The sequence below is a fragment of the Fulmarus glacialis genome, unplaced genomic scaffold, assembly GCF_000690835.1.
Source record: "Fulmarus glacialis isolate BGI_N327 unplaced genomic scaffold, ASM69083v1 scaffold1092, whole genome shotgun sequence".
Classification (NCBI taxonomy): domain Eukaryota; kingdom Metazoa; phylum Chordata; class Aves; order Procellariiformes; family Procellariidae; genus Fulmarus; species Fulmarus glacialis.
In genome coordinates this window covers 22,343-42,117 of record NW_009195704.1, presented here as the reverse complement: position 1 = coordinate 42,117, position 19,775 = coordinate 22,343, and the positions used below count along the sequence as shown (strand labels likewise).

At 35.5% G+C, this 19,775-nt stretch overlaps 1 protein-coding gene across 1 annotated transcript in view; it reads right to left on the bottom strand.

Annotated features, from left to right (window-relative positions):
* WDR72 (WD repeat domain 72) overlaps positions 1-19,775 on the bottom strand; it is a gene marked incomplete at its 3' end in the record, with an annotated part of 36,048 nt that overhangs the window by 3,614 nt on the left and 12,659 nt on the right. The window contains exons 9-12 of the mRNA XM_009588156.1: positions 17,085-17,226; positions 16,362-16,607; positions 15,603-15,823; positions 14,063-14,258 (exon numbers count right to left, since the gene is read on the bottom strand). Coding sequence (XP_009586451.1) covers positions 14,063-14,258; positions 15,603-15,823; positions 16,362-16,607; positions 17,085-17,226 — 805 coding nt within the window. The remainder of the gene's footprint in view (positions 1-14,062; positions 14,259-15,602; positions 15,824-16,361; positions 16,608-17,084; positions 17,227-19,775) is intronic.

Sequence of the window (19,775 nt, the reverse complement as noted above, 5' to 3'; positions counted from 1 at the left end):
GGGGGAGGAGTGGAGGGGGAAGGATGGAAAAACCTGTGTATGTGACAAAGACATTCCGACCACTGCAAACAGTCAAAAGAATACTGGGGTAGGGTGGTTATTGTTCCAGAAACAGTTATTTGTTAGGAATATGTTGTCTCTGATTTTAAATAAAAATAAAAAGAGTAAGAAAAGACACAGCCTGTACATGGCAGTACAGGAAAGAGGACAGAAATAAAGACAACTCTCAAGCCTAAGTATTTTAAACACAAATGAGACCAAAAGCTTTTGATTGGGAAGCATAAAATAACAATGGATGAAAGGGAAAAGATAGGATTTTCTATGAAGCAGCAACACCACTGCTGCTATGACCCCCTACTATACATACAAAATACAGGAAAAGAAAGTCTTTATCTCTCTAAAGCTGTGACCATGGCAACCAAGTCTCAGGAACAGACAAGAGTGGAGTATTTCACTCTCCTGGGCAGCTTTGGACCACCAGAAGTGACTGGCTAGAGACTGTTACAACATCTTATTCTTCTTCTGGACCAAGTACTACAAATCGTGTCTCTTGGTGTTAGCACTGTCCACAGAGTTCTCCAGGTTCTGCTCTTACTGAATGATGTATTTTTACTGGGGAGGTCACGCATATTATCCTGCCTCAAGACGGGGTATTCACTGACATCACATGACCTGTCATATCACCAGGCTCCAGTGCTTTCTGTTTGCTGTCACAACTAAAGTATCGAAAATCCTCAATATTGCAGTGCTACTGTGACCTAGTAACTCAGCTGAATCTTACAGCATAACAGTGATCTGTGAATGAAAAACGGTTTCAGAATTGATTTTATTTAAAAAGAGCACATGGTCAAGAACAAATCCTTTTCTTTACTAGTGGCCAAAACAAAACACTCACCTTTCAGAACAAGTATCATCTGTAATATTAGCCGTTTCATTTTCTGTCAAGATCTTCCTTTCCATAAATACCTATTTCATCTGAAACAAAACTCCCACCCATTTTCTTCTATGCTGGTAGAGTCAGGCTAACAGAAATTTTCTGTTCTTCACTAGAAGATGCTTGAATTTTACAAGTCTACCATCCTGCTCCAAGACAGTGGTCAAGCAGTTTCCTTGAAAAATTTCTCCTATATGCTAGTGCTACCACTCTAATATCAAATGGCCCAAAACAGATGGAACAAACATTGTGTTAAGTAAGCATATATATTTCCAACCAATATCCAGACAAAAGTAAGTGCAGTCTAACAAATAGAAATGGGATAGATTAAACAAAGCCCAGCCTATTAACATCTAATAATCTTTAAAAAGACATTTTACATACAGGAATAGATTAACAACGGAGATGCCCTGTGACTACAGCACTGTATACAGGAGCACGTAGAGTGTCTCAGCAGACACTCCATAATGATTTTTGCATTTGGAAGATTTCTTTCATGTAGTCCAACTGCTGTACATTACTGACATTCTTTAGAATACACATTTTCAGAATAGCATTAGCAAATTATTGTCAGAATATCCTTCAGCTAAAGAAAGCAATGAAGAACAATACAAAGAAAAATACTGGAATATCATATATAATGCAGTTTACATATGTAGGTAAAAAGAGCAGTTCTCCAATGCAGCCAGTCCTCATCGCAGGATTTCTGCTGCAAACAAAACACCCCAAAAAAAGGGACAATAATACTCCCCTGTTCTCTCCATCTAAGCTATTCTAAACAGCAAAGGACAATAATCCTGTAACAGGAATTGTTGAGATACAGTAAATGTGCTAAACTGGGCTGAACGGAAGAAGTGGCCAGCTCTGAACTTGGCAGAGACGTGAGCAGTTCCTGTCTATTTCTTTTTTACCATGTGAAACATGGTAAAACAATGAGGATGAGAATCCGTCCCTTAATGTCTGGAATGAAAACCCTCCCTGATACGAACTCTTCTGTCTGACTGCACTGACCATGTCCATCAGTCTTCATTTCCACTGTTGTTTTTTTTTAAATGTATATAATCTTGCTTCATTATTAATAATAAGAATGAAGATCAACCATCAACTGTAAGAAATGCATCCTTTTAAACACAGACACATACAGCTAAATTCCATACACATTCCACCTAGCATACATAAAGTACATAAAAGTATGCATGTGTATGTATACATATGAATATAAAGATACCTGATTGTGCTGGTTTTAGCTGGGGTAGGGTTAATTTTCTTCACAGTAGCTGGCATGGAGCTGTGTTTTGGATTTGTGCTGGAAACAGTGTTGATAACACAGGCAGGTTTAAGTTCTTGCTGAGCAGGCCTTACACAGAGTCAGGGCCTTTTCTGCCTCTCACCCCCCCCCACCAGCGAGGGGGCTGGGGGTGCACAAGAAGCTGGGAGGGGACACGGCTGGGGCAGCTGACCCCAACTGACCAAAGGGATGTTCCATACCATATGACATCATGCTCAGCATATAAAGCTGGGGGAAGGAGGAGGAAAGGGGGGACATTCGGAGTTACAGCTTTTTGTGTTCCCAAGTAACCATTGCTTAGTGCTTAATTGCTGGCTGGGGTTAAACCACGACACTGACTATTCTCAGTTTAAAAGACTGTGTCCTTAGCTTCTGCAGATTGAGCAAAAGATGACATTGCTTTTTTTTTTTCCCTGAGTCAGACTTTTCCAAGCTCCGCTACCTTTTATTATTCTACATCGATAAGTAGTTAGTGAACAATTACTCAAATTTAGATAACTATGAAATATTCAAGTGCAAGCTTACACGTATAAAATATAAGATGCCATAAAAAAAAGCAAAACATTAGTTATGTTTTAACTTAAGGCTGTGAAATTAAAACAAAACAAAAAAAATCCCGAAACACTAAACTTCCACAAAGCATATAATCATGCTTAGGACTTATTTTGAATCATTCACATTTTCAAAATATACTAACCATTGTTTCCTCATCTTTTATGTCTTTTAGAAAGTGATTTAAGTGACAGCATAAGATGTGCAGAGAACCTACAGTAAAATGGCATCTTATTGCATGTTATCATTTGCATCATACATGTTACCTTTAACATACCTTGAATGTCTTCACAGAGCCACTTTCTTAAAGATTGTCTAAACCAGAAATTGTTTAACGTTGCATTAAGTTAACTGTTTAATGTAACAGTACTCTTGGCCCAAGAAGTTATCTTGTCTCAGTTCAATAGTGCACAGCTGGGTTAACTCACTCCCTGCAGGTTCTCCCTTTCTCTAAGGATGCCTCTTAAGCATGAAGGTGGAGGGGGGAGAGAAATTAAGGAGATCTCAGCCCACGTGGTGCCTGCCCTGACTATTAATGTTGAAGGTCAGACCATGACCTAAGAACAGAAGAGCTAAATCACTAGGGCCTTTTTCCAAATACAAAAAGCTCCCTTCAGGGGAGATACAAGCCTTTCACAGTCTTCAATTAACTCCTCCTAGTAATGCAACAGGGTACTTAATATTTGAGCCATAGTTTTGTAAGGGCTATTCTTTATAGTTTCACATGGGATGATGAAATTAGGTGCAATATAACTGTTTGAGAGATCACTGTTAGGAATATCAAACGAGACCTATTTGTCCTAATATCACAAAGAGTATGCACAAAAGCATTTTTTGTGTAACCAAGCAGACTTTAGGGCCCATATTCTGGATGCATTCACAGATGTGCCTGACTTAAGATAAATCTGTTATTTAAACAAATTGCTTACCAATACTATTATGTGTAATTCTAAAATGAAGGAAAGCAAAGATATTTTGTGGATGTGAATTGAGTGTGTGTACAAGACTGATTGAATGACAAGACTTTTTTTTAAAGCACAGGGTTAGACTGAAATAAGAGAAATTTTACTCAAACTTCAGAGTGTCTTGGAAAAAAACACAAAAATTAATGAAGCAATTGGTCATATACCATCTCTTCTTGAAAAACTTGCATCTCAAAAAGCCTTGAACGTTTTCATTCACACAAATTCTGACGATTTTATCAAAAGTTTAATTTTACTAACCAAATGTCTAACAAGAGTTCACTAAAACAACTTTACAGCCATTTCTATCAAGTAACACTTATCACAATTTGACCATTTGGTGCTTTTGAAGATTTATGGTTTATCATCAGTTAAAGATGAATTTCATTGCCCTACTCACATGAACTGCACAGAGATCGACCTGGTGCCCCTTCCTAACAAAACCATTTCACAGTTACTGCATCTTACTCCTGCAAATATATAAATGCCCTACAGGCGTACTTTGTTAGCCAGGCTTTTTTGCTTCCAAGCATGTAAAAAATACACATGTAGTATGCATGTAGTGTGTTTCACAGAAGGCCTACCAGATGTAGTTACCAAGGACTCTAAAACTGAGTTTGCATCAGCCCAGATCTTTAGGCTATGCAGAGTTCATTCTAAAAAAAGAAAAAGGTAGTGACCGCTATGACTTTGACCCTAGCTACACCACAGCCTCCAGCATATGAAATGCAACCACAGGATTTATCAGCTAGGCCACACTCACCCACTCAAATCTAATTCTGACCAATGACCTGAAGAGAAAAAGAGAGAGAGAGAAAGATGGAGAGACAGAGGGAGAGAAAGGGAAAATGGAAGAGATAAGAGAGACTGTAAATCACTAAATTTTGCAAGGCAAAACGGTCACAGGGGTATAATTATTGTTGCTTCTACAATTATCTATGCATAAATGTATAGTAAGTTAATGACTGAGTTTACCTTGATACAGTTCTAAGTTTCATTAAAACTGTACAACTTACTTCCTCAGAGCTACCTGATGAAACCAAAACCTTAGTTTTCTAAACAGTTTAATCACTAATTTCTTTCCAAGATGAGAAAAGCTGTCAGACACACTAAATGAGAGTCTACTTAAAAAAAAACCTAAACCAAAACAAACAAAACCCCACATATTCTGCAACTCATGTGATACTTGCACAGAGTTTACCAGAGGTTTAAAAGACTACTTATTGTTGGCATCAATTATAAAAATATTGGAGCATATATAACTACATACAAATTATCTTTAAGTAGTGTTTGAAAATGTTCCAGCATGTTTGACCATCAATATGATCAAAGGTTTGATCTATAACACCACTACGTGCAGAGTAATTTCATTTTCTCCACAGCAAGGATGCTTCTGAAATAGAAGAGGTTTTCTGTAACTGTTTAAATTACACAATGTGACGTTAACATCGCAAGAAATCTTTTCAGAGTATTTCTGAACTCATGTCTAATTTTTATAAAGATTTTTTTTTTAAATATAAGTGATTATACAGATGGATTTGACTAATATTAGACACTGCATATTTTATAGGGGCTGCCAATCTCATTAAAAGTCTGTTTTAATCTACTGATACCCGTGTAGTTTTTAAATGCTTGAGCTAAGTTTTCTACGCTTGACGGCTACCTTAAGGTGGTGGGACTTTTTTTTTTGTTTCTCAGCAGAAGTGTTTCAAACCATTTATCATTCATGATGAAGTCACGGAACACATGGGTGTTTCATAAAATCTTCATGCCTTAAAGTACGGACTCAAAGCTGAACATTACAGTTCCATGAAATACACTGTCAATGCTGATGTCTTGTTCCCACCACAATGACTATTTTAATTAAGCACCATTACCTTTTCTGTTTGCTCAAACAAGAGAGGTCTATACAGAATCCATCCCACATGACGACATAGAGAGAGTCAATCTTATTGCAGTGAATGGAAGTGACAGTCTTTCACTTACCTCTATTAAAAAACCAAGCTATACACATGCAGAAAATTGTGTATAAGTATCAACATAATGCTAAGTTTGCAAAGACAGATAGTAATGGCAAAGAAAGTCTCTGAATTGAGGTAGCAGGCATTTTTATGCAAGTCTCTGGTGCGTTGTATACATTAAAACATGTTTTTTAAAGTTAAGTAACACCTAGAGTATTCTAAGAATAACTCTATAGAAAGCACTGTCATTTTTAGGATTCCTGCTTTGCTTAGATGCAGAAGTTAGAAGCCGAGACAATCATAAAGCTTCTGCACTTAACAGGAGAATGGCAGAAATATTGTTACTAAGCATTCAGATACTGTGATAACCAACATGGCAAAATACAAGAAAAAGTATCATATTCAGAAAACGATTCAAATAGGGCACAAATAGGAAAAGCAATATACATTAAACAGTGTGGATAAAACAAAATATTATATAGATATTTATTTAGTAATTGTCCTCAAGAGTTCAGAGATATATGAAAAGAAAACTAAATGCAGAATTGCACAAATTAGATCTGCACAAATGGTCTTAACCTTAACATCTGAGCTTTTCAAAGCCTAACTTCATAAACTCCTTTTCCTTCAAACACATATCTTAGTGTACTTAGTTATATAACTGTACTTTAATAATCTCTATGTTTTTATCTGTATTTTATCATCTACAGCAATACAATTTTATGTAGAAAACTTTAGTTGTCTTTTATTTTTAGTTAAATTGTCCTGTATGTAATTAAATGGTACAGAATATTAACAAGTATAAGATAAGGATCCATAAATAATTCAGAGATGAGGATAGTCATCAAAAGAAGAAAATAAAAGTCAAGCAGGAACTTAACTTAATTAAAAGCTTATAACATTTATAATCAAACATTATCTTATGAATTATATTTCCAAGCAGTGCACATTTCAAGCAGATACAGTAAAATCACCACTATTAACAGAAACACAGATTATGTACTAAAAATCACCATGATCACCACAGCACTTGTACAGATAGCAAGTGCAATGTGGAAAAAAACCTGTATTGAATTTGAAATTGATATATGAATAATTTATCTAAAGCATTTTGTAAAAATGTGTTAGATATTTTCAATCGGAAAAATTAATGGAGTTTCTTGTTGCTGAAGGACTGCATCATCCTTCAGATTATTCAGTGCTTTTGCAAAATTAAGAAATCAGGTTTTGTGTATAAAAAAAAATTGTCCCTTTGTATGTAAAAAGCAAGATCCCGCAGGCTAGGGGCTTAGAATATGACACAAAGATTTTTGAACTTCGGTTTCAGAGCTCACAAACCATTTTTAAAAAACAGCTTCCAAACAAGTTCTGAAAAATTATAATGGCACTACTACAATAACATGTGAAAGCACCCTTACTGGTCCTCTGAAAAAGATCAAAGAAGGAGGTTTTCTGCATTTTGGACAGATTTCCCTCGTCACATGGGATACTGTTTACACTGATACTATGAATGCAAGTGAGCCGTATCTGTACTTTAATTATTGCTAATATGCTATATTAGAATGAACAGTAGTGACAGTGTCATAGACAACAATGCAATAAGACAATCCCCAGTGTATTCAGATAAGAAGCCTATAAGATGCGACTAAGTCACCATGTCTTCTCAAACTGAAGTGTACTAGTCGGAGCTAGCATCACGCAAGAAAGTTCTCAAAATTTGCATTCCCTGGGTATGAAAAATACAATGTAGCCAGTGTAAAGTTAACTGCGTATTATTACGATAATTGAAGAAAAAGTTTTATTAAGTGATATTATTCTATTTTTAAACTCGCACTAAGCATGTCGTAAAACAATAAAACAGAACAAGACTTGCAAGGCAGAAGAAAATAACAGGAAATTAGTAGATTATTCATTCTGCAAGCACGATGAACTTCAAGGAATAAATTCATATTAAACTAGTACTAATTGAAAGACTAAATCTACCTCTGATAAATGAAGATTGCTACCTCTGAGAGGAAGATTGCTCTTTAAAGTCTGCCCATTCTTTCCTCGCTCTCAATAGATATTAGGTAGAAATGTCGGTAGACATGCTGCCATAAGCTGTATACAGCAAGGAAAAAACACACTGATCCTTTTATTCCTACACCTTATCGTACTGATATTTACTTTTTTTAAAAAATCAAAGATACCAACTGCTTAGGAAAATGTAAAAGCAATATAGATAACAGCCAATTTCCTTATTGAAGTGGATTTCAAGTGGTGGCTATTGGAAGAAATATTCTGCACTTTAATTAGAATAAAATTTGTTATTGATTTTCATATTTGTCTTCTAGCACACATAAGTTTGGAACATATCCTGTACACATGCTATATTAATATTCCAAATGTATTATTAGATCAATATTTATTGTCATGGAAAGATATTCCACTGTAATGGAAAGTTGCCGTATCCATATATTAAAATTTAGGCAAAATACATTAAACTACACAGATATTAGTTCATGGCTTTTGTATTGTTTTCTATATCACTACCCACATACATGTGCAATAACAACACATTTAAACTTAGAATAGAATAATTTTACTCGGTTCTGTAAACCAAAGGACTAAAAGTACAGGATTCAATTTGTCTTATTCTAGACCTATAATTGCAGCAGGCAATTAGCTTTGCTTCCCCCCATCCCACTTTAGACTCCCCTTGTAGTTAATGGGGAAGAGATACAGACTTTTACTTATTCCTACCTCCTCCTCTCATTACAAAACCAACATGAACTACTAGCTCATAGGTAGAGGTCTTAAGTATAGATAGAAGTCTCAAGTTAGATAAGGTAAATTCCACTTGAAGTCAACTATACTGTTGGTATTTAACACATTTCAGCATAAACTATGCTGAAATAAAGGCAGCCCATTGTACTCAGGCAACTTCCCACTGACAACGTAAAATACAGTATCTTTGGCAATCTCATGAAGAGAGGGTGCAACAAGTTGTACATGAAGTAGTACTGGCTTAGATTTTAATCTGTGTGATAATGTTTCTCCCACCCCATAAAGTGTAAAAAAAATATTATGAAAGGCTGCTAAAAGACTAAAATATTTTTAAAGCTTCAGAATGTTTTTTGAAAAACTGTGTCTGCCTCTGTCATAGGAAATTGGATGCTGAACTGTTATGCGTAATGAAGTCTTTCATCCGCCTAAGGGGTCATCTTCTTAATTACCTGGTGGAAGGACAGTTTTGGAGCTAAACTGGTATAAATGAAAGACAGTCATAGGTACTAGATGCCCCTAAACTTTTGTGAAGTCATCTGTCAAATTCAACAGAATTATTGCTGACTATACAACAGTGTAAATATTGAAATATTCATGGAAATTCCTTAATCCACAGCCTGAAATTATAAACAGACTGGCTGTTTTCCCAGTTATCCATTAACTCTAGTACAGTAACACTGTTCAGATCTTTTTTAAACTGCAAACAGTGATATATGAGTCTGACACAAAATCAGGTTCTCCACTGACTTTCACTTAAAGAGGCAAAGCCTCAGTCATGAAGCTAACTGCATAGCCGGAAGAAAAATAAAGAAAAACACTTTTTTACTACAGAAACAACAAAAATGTTACCTTATGCCCATTCCCGTAATGGAATCCAAGCACAAGGCTACCACTTAAACTTTATCCTATTTAACTGACTGAGGGAACATGCCCACAGGTAACTGTATAGGCAAGTGGTACTATGCACGGCTGCCTGTTCATTTGCCAACAGATGAAAATCATAATGAAAGGCTGCTGTGTTTCTACAGAGGGTTGTCTGTGATGCTGTATACATCTTTCCCATACATACGAACAACGCTTTGTCTGCCTGAGTGGCACTGAAGTATCTACATAGCTCTTGATCTAGGTCAGGCCAATTTCAAGAATCAACGCCATGACCTCTCATGTTGTCCTGCAATACAGATAAAATTCACATTAAAACAACTACAGTATATGCCAGTAGGTTTTCCCAGGTATTCACCCTAGATGGTATCTTTTAGTTACCAATGCGTAACAGGAACAAAAAAAAAATTGATTTGTTAATTGCTAATGTAGCAAATAACAGCATCACTTTCTTGTGTTCCAGCTATTCCTTAAGAGATGGTGATTGTAGCTCTCATTCTTGCTTGATACTAGTAACAAAAGACATAGAAAAAGCAATTTAAAAAAAAAAAAAAAAGAAAAAAATCACACTTAACTATCTGCATCCTTTCTGAATATGTAATATACACGAGCAGTAGCATCAATTTTACTTTATCTTTAATTTTGAAACAGGCAGCATTTTTATAGCTAAAGGAGAGACAGTTAAAACTATACTCCAATTTTTGTCTCTATGGTACCATTACAGTCCTATGCTATTAAATCTATTAAATCTCACTGATTTACAAAGAATTCACTATCCTTTAGTGCGAAGTTATCTAGCTGTACTAAAAGTTGCATCTGAGATGTAATTCTGTCTCCAGACCCTTAGCTTCTTTCTGCTGCCTTGGGCATTGTATGGCAATAGAAGCTATTAGTTCTTATATTGTTGACTGCAGCAATTTGCATTTTAGCCTAGCATCTGTATAGAATTAATGAGTCAAAGGCATTTTCCATGTTGTTATGCATACACAGCAGCAGCACTGATTTCACTCCACAATATTTACTGTCTAGTAATCTAAGAAAGAAATGATTGTTTGTTTGGTGTGGGTTTGGGGTTTTTTTAACTAAGGAAGAACCTCATTGCACCACACTGTGGGGGTAAAAGTATCCCCACTGTCAGGAGTTATTTCAAAGGCATACACTGCCTAGGTACCATTTAATCCTGCAAGATATCTTTCGGAGCAGTGCAGACTTGGCCTTCTCTAATACCACACATGGAACTGCCTTTTCTCAGGCTTACACAGATGACTTCTTTAAATCAACAGCCAAAAGTTTCAATTTGAAAATGACAGGGTGAATTATTTAGAATTATTTACTTAGCCCCAGAAGTTTGGAATACCTATGCTCTGTCAGCACTATTTCTAGTTAATAGTATACGTTCCACAAAGTAATAAGAATACTGAAAGGCTGAAAAAGTAAAAAGCTGGAAACTTGCATAATTTTTTTTTAGATGTGGGATACACTTAAATTTTCAAAATTTTTTTACCAGAATACACACTTTCCACGAAAAATCTAAAACAAAGAAAATAACGATGTTATGTTTATCGTAAAAGTGTTAAAATTAAGTACAAAACATAGCCCCCCCTTCTTAGAGCACAACACAACAATTCTGTTGTATACTGCTATCCTCCTGCAGACACTAGTGTGCAACACAAGTCCTACTAAAGATATGCCTTGATATGAACTAGTGTATTTCTTCATGATGCCACTACAGCTCTAGAAATAAGCTTTGTTAATAATTCAACTTTTAAACTAACTTTTTGTGCTATGATGGATTAAATTATACTCTTTTTCGTATCAGTAGCATAGTCATTTTGGCTTGAAGTTTGGGGGTTTTTTTTGTTTGGTTGGTTGGTTTGAGGGGTTTTTTTTGTTGTTTGGGTTTTGGTTTTTTGTTTGTTTTTTTAAGAAGGAAATTAAGTGTTGCATTGACATACTGTGGGGTCTGAGTCCCCTTAGAATCCAATGTATTGTCAAGAGGCACATTAAGACTTGCCACTTAGTGAGCTTAACCTTAATTCACATCATAGGAGCACCTGAGGAGCTGTTACACTGTATCCTACAAATATAACAACAGCACAGACTATGATCAATCCGTAACAAATGCATTATAAAAGTATGTATGAAAAATAATCATTGCATGCTCAACATCAGTGTTTTAGAGCTTTAATATCTTGTCTATTTCCTTTTTTAAACAAAGTGATTGAGTTCTGATAGAAAATAACTGATGCAAATCAGTTAAAAATGACAGCTATGACAACGGATTTATACGGAAACAAAATATTCTGTGGTCCTTTATTACATTTATTTGCTCAATTTTATTGCAAAGTTTCAAATGCACACTAATCCTTTGGTTAAAAGATGACTCTACAAGAAATGCTAATAAACATTTAGGTATATTAGGTATAATGACCTTCAAGGATGTCTCACTCAAATTATGCACTCAGGAAAAAGCCTACCTACAGTTACACGTTTTTTTGAGAAATGGCCTTTTTAACTGTGAAATAAAAGAAAACACTCTACATCAAGATTGCCTCCACCTAAATTTCTCAACTGTTTTCAACATTAGTTTTAAAAGAGCAATGAAGATGTAGATAGAACACTGGTAGCATCTTTACAAACTTCTCCATAAAAACGTGTATTTATTAATGATTGCTGAACATTTAGGTGTCTGCTCTAGTTTCCCTTAGTTACAACAGGGATCTAGTACAATATCTTTCCGTTCTACCTCTAATGCTTTACCAGTAGTAAAGGTGACCTTTCTGCAATTGCTACAAAACAAGCACTTAGGCAGTGACAAGAATCAAATTAATTTCTCATTTTTGCTATTTACTTTATGCTAAAGTATGGGGCAGATATAGCTTACAGCTTTTACTGTTAACAGAAATACTATTTGCACAGACAAAGTGCATGCTGCCATTACAGGGGGGAAATAATCACTAGATCTAGTAATACTTTTAGGAACAGAAAAGAACACATTGGAGAGGAAACATTCTTCCTTTCACAGGGAGGAGAAAAGAGGAGAGGGAAGTAACAACGTGCAATAGTGCAGATGTGCTGAAAAGACTAGTAAAATGAAGGGATTAGAGGAATGACAAGACAGGAAGAAGGATCCCAAGACAGTACTGTTTCACAAACCTTCCAGAAAGAGGATTGAGCAGAAGGGTAGAACACGTGCCCCCTCCTGACTGGAGAAGATGCACTGAAAACTAATATCAGGCATCTACATAACTAGCAGAACACACATAAGAAGAATCTTAGATATTTACCATAAAACAGAATTTAAAGTTACACAGGAAACAACTAAATAAACAAATAAAAGCAGGATAACAAGTTTAAAGTACCCTAACTCAGAGCCTAGTACTTACTTTTGAATTGACTGTGTATTGTTTTTTCCAGCAGTGCAACTAAAGCTAAAATTCTAAGCAAAATCATTATATAGTCACTCTGCAACAATAACACAGCAAAGAAAAATAAGTACAACCCGATGTACAATCTAATAGTCTCCTAAGGTCACACCTTCTCTTCTGAATTTTTTATTGATATTTTTTAACAAAAAGATTTTAAAGTTTTTAAATCTTAAAATACAATGCAAAAATATGAGAACTTTGTAAGAGAACTTCATATTTTTGAGTAGCTGTAGGAAAACACCAATGTGAAACCAGGGGTTTTAACTGACTATAATTGTTAGTCCAACTTAATTTTATTCTAAACCTTTTTAAAGGAGCAACTCAGTACATTTGGGAAAAGAATAAATACTAGAAGGCATTTCCTACACCAGTAGCTTAATGATATTAAATAGCTTACTAACATAACAGGCTTGTAATTTATGCTGTACTCATTTTGCCAAGTCCTTCATTGATAGATATTTTGTACTTTAAAACAAGGGACTTCTTTATCCAAAGCAGACAGCCTAGACAGTGTGTTGTAATAACTTGTAAAGTAAATTGTGATCTCAGTGTTACATTAGTAAAACTATGTTTTCATACAGTATTAATATCTTGTGCATTTCAGTGGTTCTAGCCTCATTATGCACTTCCCCCATCCCAGGACACATAGCTCTGAATCACATGGAAACACTGTATCGTAATGTCTTGTACCATTACAGCTTCTAATAGTTCTGTCTGTCAATGTTCAAATAACTATATTTATTACCCTTGTGAATCAGCATTACACTCTCAAATCATCTGGGAATCTACAGTTTAACCTGAAACACTCAGCTTTAGTTTTCCTGACTATACAGTTGTGAGCTTTGCAATTATCTTCCATTATTAACTAATTATCAATTAACTGCAAAGGTTTTTCAGATTATGAGGTTTCTTCTGCTGAAGCAAGCAGAACTTCGTGCTCTAATTTGGGATTGTTAGGACTGAAAATCTCATTCTTTTTAATAACTAAAGAGAATAACTGACTTTTTTTAATAGCGTCCAGAAATATTCTACTCAATTCACTGCAATCTCAGCTAATCATCTGATGGTCAGGATCTGACTTAAGCTGTTGTATTTTATTAGTGACATACCTTGAACCATACGAAAATTTTATTTCTTGCTTGTTTATATAAACTTTTAAACTCTCTAATTAATGTATTCATGTGTCAGTATTTCTGCTTTGGTATTCTATAAACTAGGTTTGTATAACACCACATGACAGACAAACAAAACTTAAGGAAAGTAAACAAAAAAAAACCCTCTCTCATCACCTGTTTCAATTTCCCAGATATAAACTGAATCATCTTCACATCCAACAATTAGAAGATTTTCAACAGGGTCAAATTTTATCTTCTTCACAGGAAACAGATGCTTTCTGGCATGTAAGAGACATACTTTCTTCTGAAGGTGTAGAATTGCTACTGAATGATCACTGCACACACAGCACACTATGCTGTGATCTTTCAACTGCAAAACAGAAAGCACTTCAGTTTCAACACTGTAACCACAGTCATAACCACATCATTTTAACAAGCCTGGTAAAAGTTGCCCAGTGATTTCTTTCCCTGAACATACTCATTTTAGAAAATGATGTTTTATTTCAGCCTACATCTCCAACTTGTTTTTAACAGGCTAGCTGTACAACTGATCTGTTGACAGGAAAACGTACAATCTCCTCTGATTTTTCAATTTTTAAAAAAATAATTTAAATACCATTTATTCACAATACTTAAGCCTATCAAGCAGTGATTATATAACTAAATATACAGTAGCAGTTGTCCTAGAAGAGAAAGTAGTAAAAAATTACCTTACACCAAACCGCTGTTCATGTGATATAAAATTATGTCAGGTCTTATGACACAAAAGCCAAGGGCAATGAATTTCTAACAAAGAATTGAGTATGTTACAATTTCATTTCACACTGTATGGATCTGATTCTGCAAAGCCTTCCCTTCCTACAAGTAATTTTTGGTGACATGAAGGAATTTGCCCTACGGAAAAATTCAGCCCTGTAAAGAGAACTGAAACGCCATCCAAGCACACATTAAATCCTACCTAGTTTCCAGAAAAAGGGCTAAAGAGAGCCTTACAAGCATTAAGAACTTATGCCATTGCAAAACATCTTTTGGACTACTTAATGTTGGCACGTAAGCGAACTCTGAGTCAACCATAAGTACCAAACATGTCTTCACAGGCTTTTTAAGAGGAAAAAGATTTCAGCCCCGTGGAATACAATAGGGACAGAATTTGTTCAACAAAATTTCATAGAGCATTCAGTACAGTAAATCTTCTTCTAAATTTTTACTTCAAAATTCACTTAAAGAAAAACATACAAAATTATTCTAAATGTCATAAACTACAAAAGTATACATGCAAAGGACCACAAGGATATGTCAGGAACCAAAATCAAGCATACACATTTAGATGAAAATACTATTGGTCCAAATCTTTTCTTACTATGTTCAAACCCCTAGTCTTACTGATTACACTTTTTAACTTCAGAAGTTAGAACATAATCAGATTAACATACAGATTGACAATCATGATATTAAAAATGGTGAATAGAACTTTAGGAGCTTGAATTTAATGTGTCACTGGTTTAGGATCATTTTTCAGAATCACTGAAATTACAAACAAGAAATCAAGCCCCTGAAATTAAAAGCAACTTTTAAACAAGACAATTAAATGAATGTAAATTAAGAATAAAATGCTGCAGGATAAAAGTATTGCCAGATAGTTTTTTCTCTCTCATATATATACATGTATACTTTTTTTTTTTTTTGAGACACCATTCATTATGCTTTTACTTACTTTGTAGTCTTCTGGAGATCGCAAGAGCTCTGTCACTGGACCAGACTGCAGGCTAAATTGGTGCAAGATGCCCCCAGTAAATATATCCCAGCACATCACAATAGAATCCTGGCCCCCTGATAACAGCCAGCTTGGATCAAATCTTACTGATTTATCATGTGGATAGAGTAAACAAGTGACTCTGCTACTATGACCGTTCAGAACTTTATAAGGTAGATTATCTGAAACAAGATGGTACATAAATGATCTCTGTTCTAAGAATAGAGGTTCCATATTTTACAGTACATTTGCAAAAAGTCAGAAGATTCAAAAGATTAAATACAACAATCCTTTACGTGGCATCAGACAAATCTGGACATGTTTCTAAAAGGGAGGACAAAGGTCTGCACTCTGAGCTTCATCTACTGAGATGTACCGTTTTTATTCCTTCAGCGGAATGATCTTTTAGAGGGAAAATGACAAAGATGACTACTGCCCATATCGTGACATCCACATATCTCACTTCCAGGTGACTCCATCCCCACAGCCATTCCAGGACTCCTAACAGTGCAAAGCACCATGGTAGTACTAAGCTGTGATCTGATAGATCCGCTACAGAGGGAGAAAGAAGATCATAATCTTCCATTTTCCTCATTCAATCCCTGACCATCACCCCTATTTTTCAGATAATTTTTACAGGGATCACTGGAGGGGATGTCAGAAGTACGCAGTCTTCTGTGCTTGACTGAGATTAATTTGGACAAAATCGTTAAAACTTACCTTTCAGCAGAGATATGTTTTCTAAAAGTCTTGCTCTTGCAGTTTTCAAACCTAGTGTTACGAAAATTTTCCCATTTTCACATCCACACACGAGCTTATCAAGACTGGGTATGTATACAGAGGAACTGACAACTGCACTTCCGATTCCATCTTTAGATGCACAAAGATGATCAATAATGCCCTTTGACATTGAATGGTGTTTATCAAAATTATCCTGAAGAGTCCACGTTGCTGTAATTGGGATCTCTAGAGGGTGGGGGAAAAGAGTCAGCAATTTTAAACAAAATAAAAACAAACAAAGCAAAATATACATTTTCATCTCTTCCTCACTTCCTTTAACTTATCCTTTCTGCAGCCTAGTGATGGAAAGTCAGCAGTTGCTATTCCAACACTAGATCACATCTCACTAAATCCTTTCTTTTATACCTCCCTATGAACAACCTAAGCAGGACCAACTAAGTAAATTTTTATGACATTTGGTAGAGGAACATTTATGGGCAGATGGCAAGGAAATAGGAACATTTATTTGTTCAGTTCCATGAAGAATTTCTAGACACTCATCTTTGTGTGTCTTGCTCCTTCTAACTACAGGCAATCATCACACAATGAATGAACGAGCATCACTTTCTAGTGTGAAAATATTTTCATGAGAATTTAAGTTTTCATGAAAAGTAACTTAAAGACATAATTAAAAAGATGGTATCGAGCACAGAATTGCCAAACCTTTTGGTGAACCATCAAATGTTGACACAGGGACATCAGGAACATGCCACAAGGTGATCCTTCCTGAAGCTTCACCAGAAAAAAGAACCTTATAGAAAGGCTCCTTTCTTTCATTCATGAAGCCCATGACAAAAGGGAAACTCTGCCAAAAATAACAGTAAATCAATACTCTGACATGAAAGAGCTGATAAAATAATGTAACAGCTAATGGCAAATTCAAAGGTTTTTTTACATCAAAAGCTGCAAAAATATAAAACAAATAATGGTTGAACCCTCACCTGCCACTAAGTTCTGCTCAGACCAAGTCTACTCTGCCTAGTGCAAGCCCCTCGAAGATCACCTTTGCTTTGCCAGTATCCTTGGCTAAGCCTACATCCCAAATGGAAAAGCAGAATGGGAGGGCTCCCTAGGTTTACTGTCTCTACATGGAGAATTTATTAATAGTATCACCAGCGTATTAAAAAAATGGCAGCATAAGCACCAAGATCAGGCTGAAAAAAATGCAGCGAAACATTGATAATCTTCACATCAAAACAAAAGCTTCAATCATGATAGCTTAAATTACTACAAATAATGAAAGGTAAGAATTATGCTTCTACATAGATAGGTAACAGTCTATAACACCATCATTCAGTTATCTGGAAAAAGTTAAGATACTAGAGAGGTATAATACCATTGATAAACACACTAACTGACATCTACCTAGTTTCATTTAGTCAACACTAAAACTTATTGCAGTATATTTATTTCAGAAAAATACCATGTTCTTATTCTCCCATGAAAACTAGAAGTATGTAGGTTTTCCTTGCCAGTAGGTATAACATCACAGATAATTCTATATCACCACATCAGTAACACCCAAACTGTGCGATAATCTACTGGTAACTTGCCAAGAACACCCTGTTAAGTTGTTACATAAGCTTCATTCTCAAGTATCAAACTATTAAAAACAGGTGAGGTATCTAAGGGGAAGCTTCTGGTTGCTCGAAACCCTCGCAAAATCAAAAAAATTAGGAATCTCCAGGTATATCTACATTAGTATGTTTCAGTTTATACCAGGCATGTACTTTGGAAGTGAATGCTTAGGTTTGTGTTGTGGAGCTGTCTTGGAGCGCCAAATCAGGATTCTTTTTGCATGAAAGTAAACTGGGAGATGTGTACAGCAGCACACAAAAAAACCCCCACACCAAAAAACCCCAAAAGCACACCCTATACTGTAGATAGTGTGGGTGAAAGGTCATCAGCACTAACTGTTTTGTTCCACCCATCACCTTTACTTAGATAGTGTAGACACAGCTTGACTCTGTTTGCTTCTTCAAGACATTTTAATAACATCCCCATATGTTAGATATGTTTTATTTACAACGTTGAAGTTTGGGAATAAATTCCACAATAAGCATCTGTACTGTAATGTGGTTCAGTTTATAATTTAAGAATGGAGATCAAAACGATCATCACACAGGCAGTTTTGTTGTCTCACAAATCTGCTATAAAAATTATTCAGGTAGTAAGGTAAATATTAAAGCAGAAATATTAGAAAAGAGCAGGGGACATTATTTAAAAAATGCATACGTTTTGGGGGAGCATATATGGGCTTTCTACCACCACCATAACCCTATTATCTGCTAAACCACGTGTTTTGGCTATTTCTTTTCCCTCACGATATCTGACCTTTTGGCATCCTTCAGCAGTTATCCTATCTGATTTTAGATCACAGTGTTTGGGGGAAAAGCTGAATGGCTTGTGCTATTGCCCTTCAACTGAAAATTAAATCTGTCAGGCTTCGCAAGAGTATGCAACAAAAAGGCTTTCTAAGAGCCTATAGCTGTCAACAGAAGGAAAAAAGAACACTGGAAAACCTCACATAGGTATATATTTGACAGTTTCTAATCGGGTACAAATAAAAATATGTCTCCCTTACATATATCCAGAAACTCTTTAAAGACCTGCTTGAGTTCTCATGCAAATACACATCAAACTAATGCAACTGCGGGCAGGAATTAAATCCCCATCTTCCACCAATTGCTATTTCATAAACAGTATTAGCAATATGACTTAGCAACAAAACCAGAACCAAAGCTACACAGAAAAATCTGTTATATTTGTTTTGGTTCAATTTTTGCCAAATAAGAACCACTGCCACAGATTTTTTTTCCCTACTTCCTAATTCTAATCAATTTTCTAGTTTTTAAATCAACTGTTTTTCCTTACCTATTTCTTTGTGGTCACACAAACCACTACTCAAGAAGTGAGTCAAGATGCAGGTTTTCCAACATAGCTGAGTCCACTTGAGCTACTTCGTCTAAGCACTAACTTCTAAATTTGAAATTGGTGTGACATTCTCTGCTAACCATGAATTCTCAATCAGAAGTATAAATATCACCTACTTTTTTAGCTTTCTCTTTTTTTAACCATAGTGGCTTCTTCAAACAGAGACCATGGTTCTGAAGAGAGTCACATGTGTCTAATTTTATGCACTATGGGTACTATCAATCTGCTCACAGTGTAAGAAAGTTAGGCATGCGATTATGCCTCTGAAGGCTCAAGATAACAGTATTCTGGATAAAATGTCACAGATTCAAATCCCTTCAATTTAGGATGGATACACATGGGAAACAACCTATTTATGTAGTTACACTGAAACATGCATATATTTCTTAACAAAACAAGAACTAAGCAACTTGCTTACAT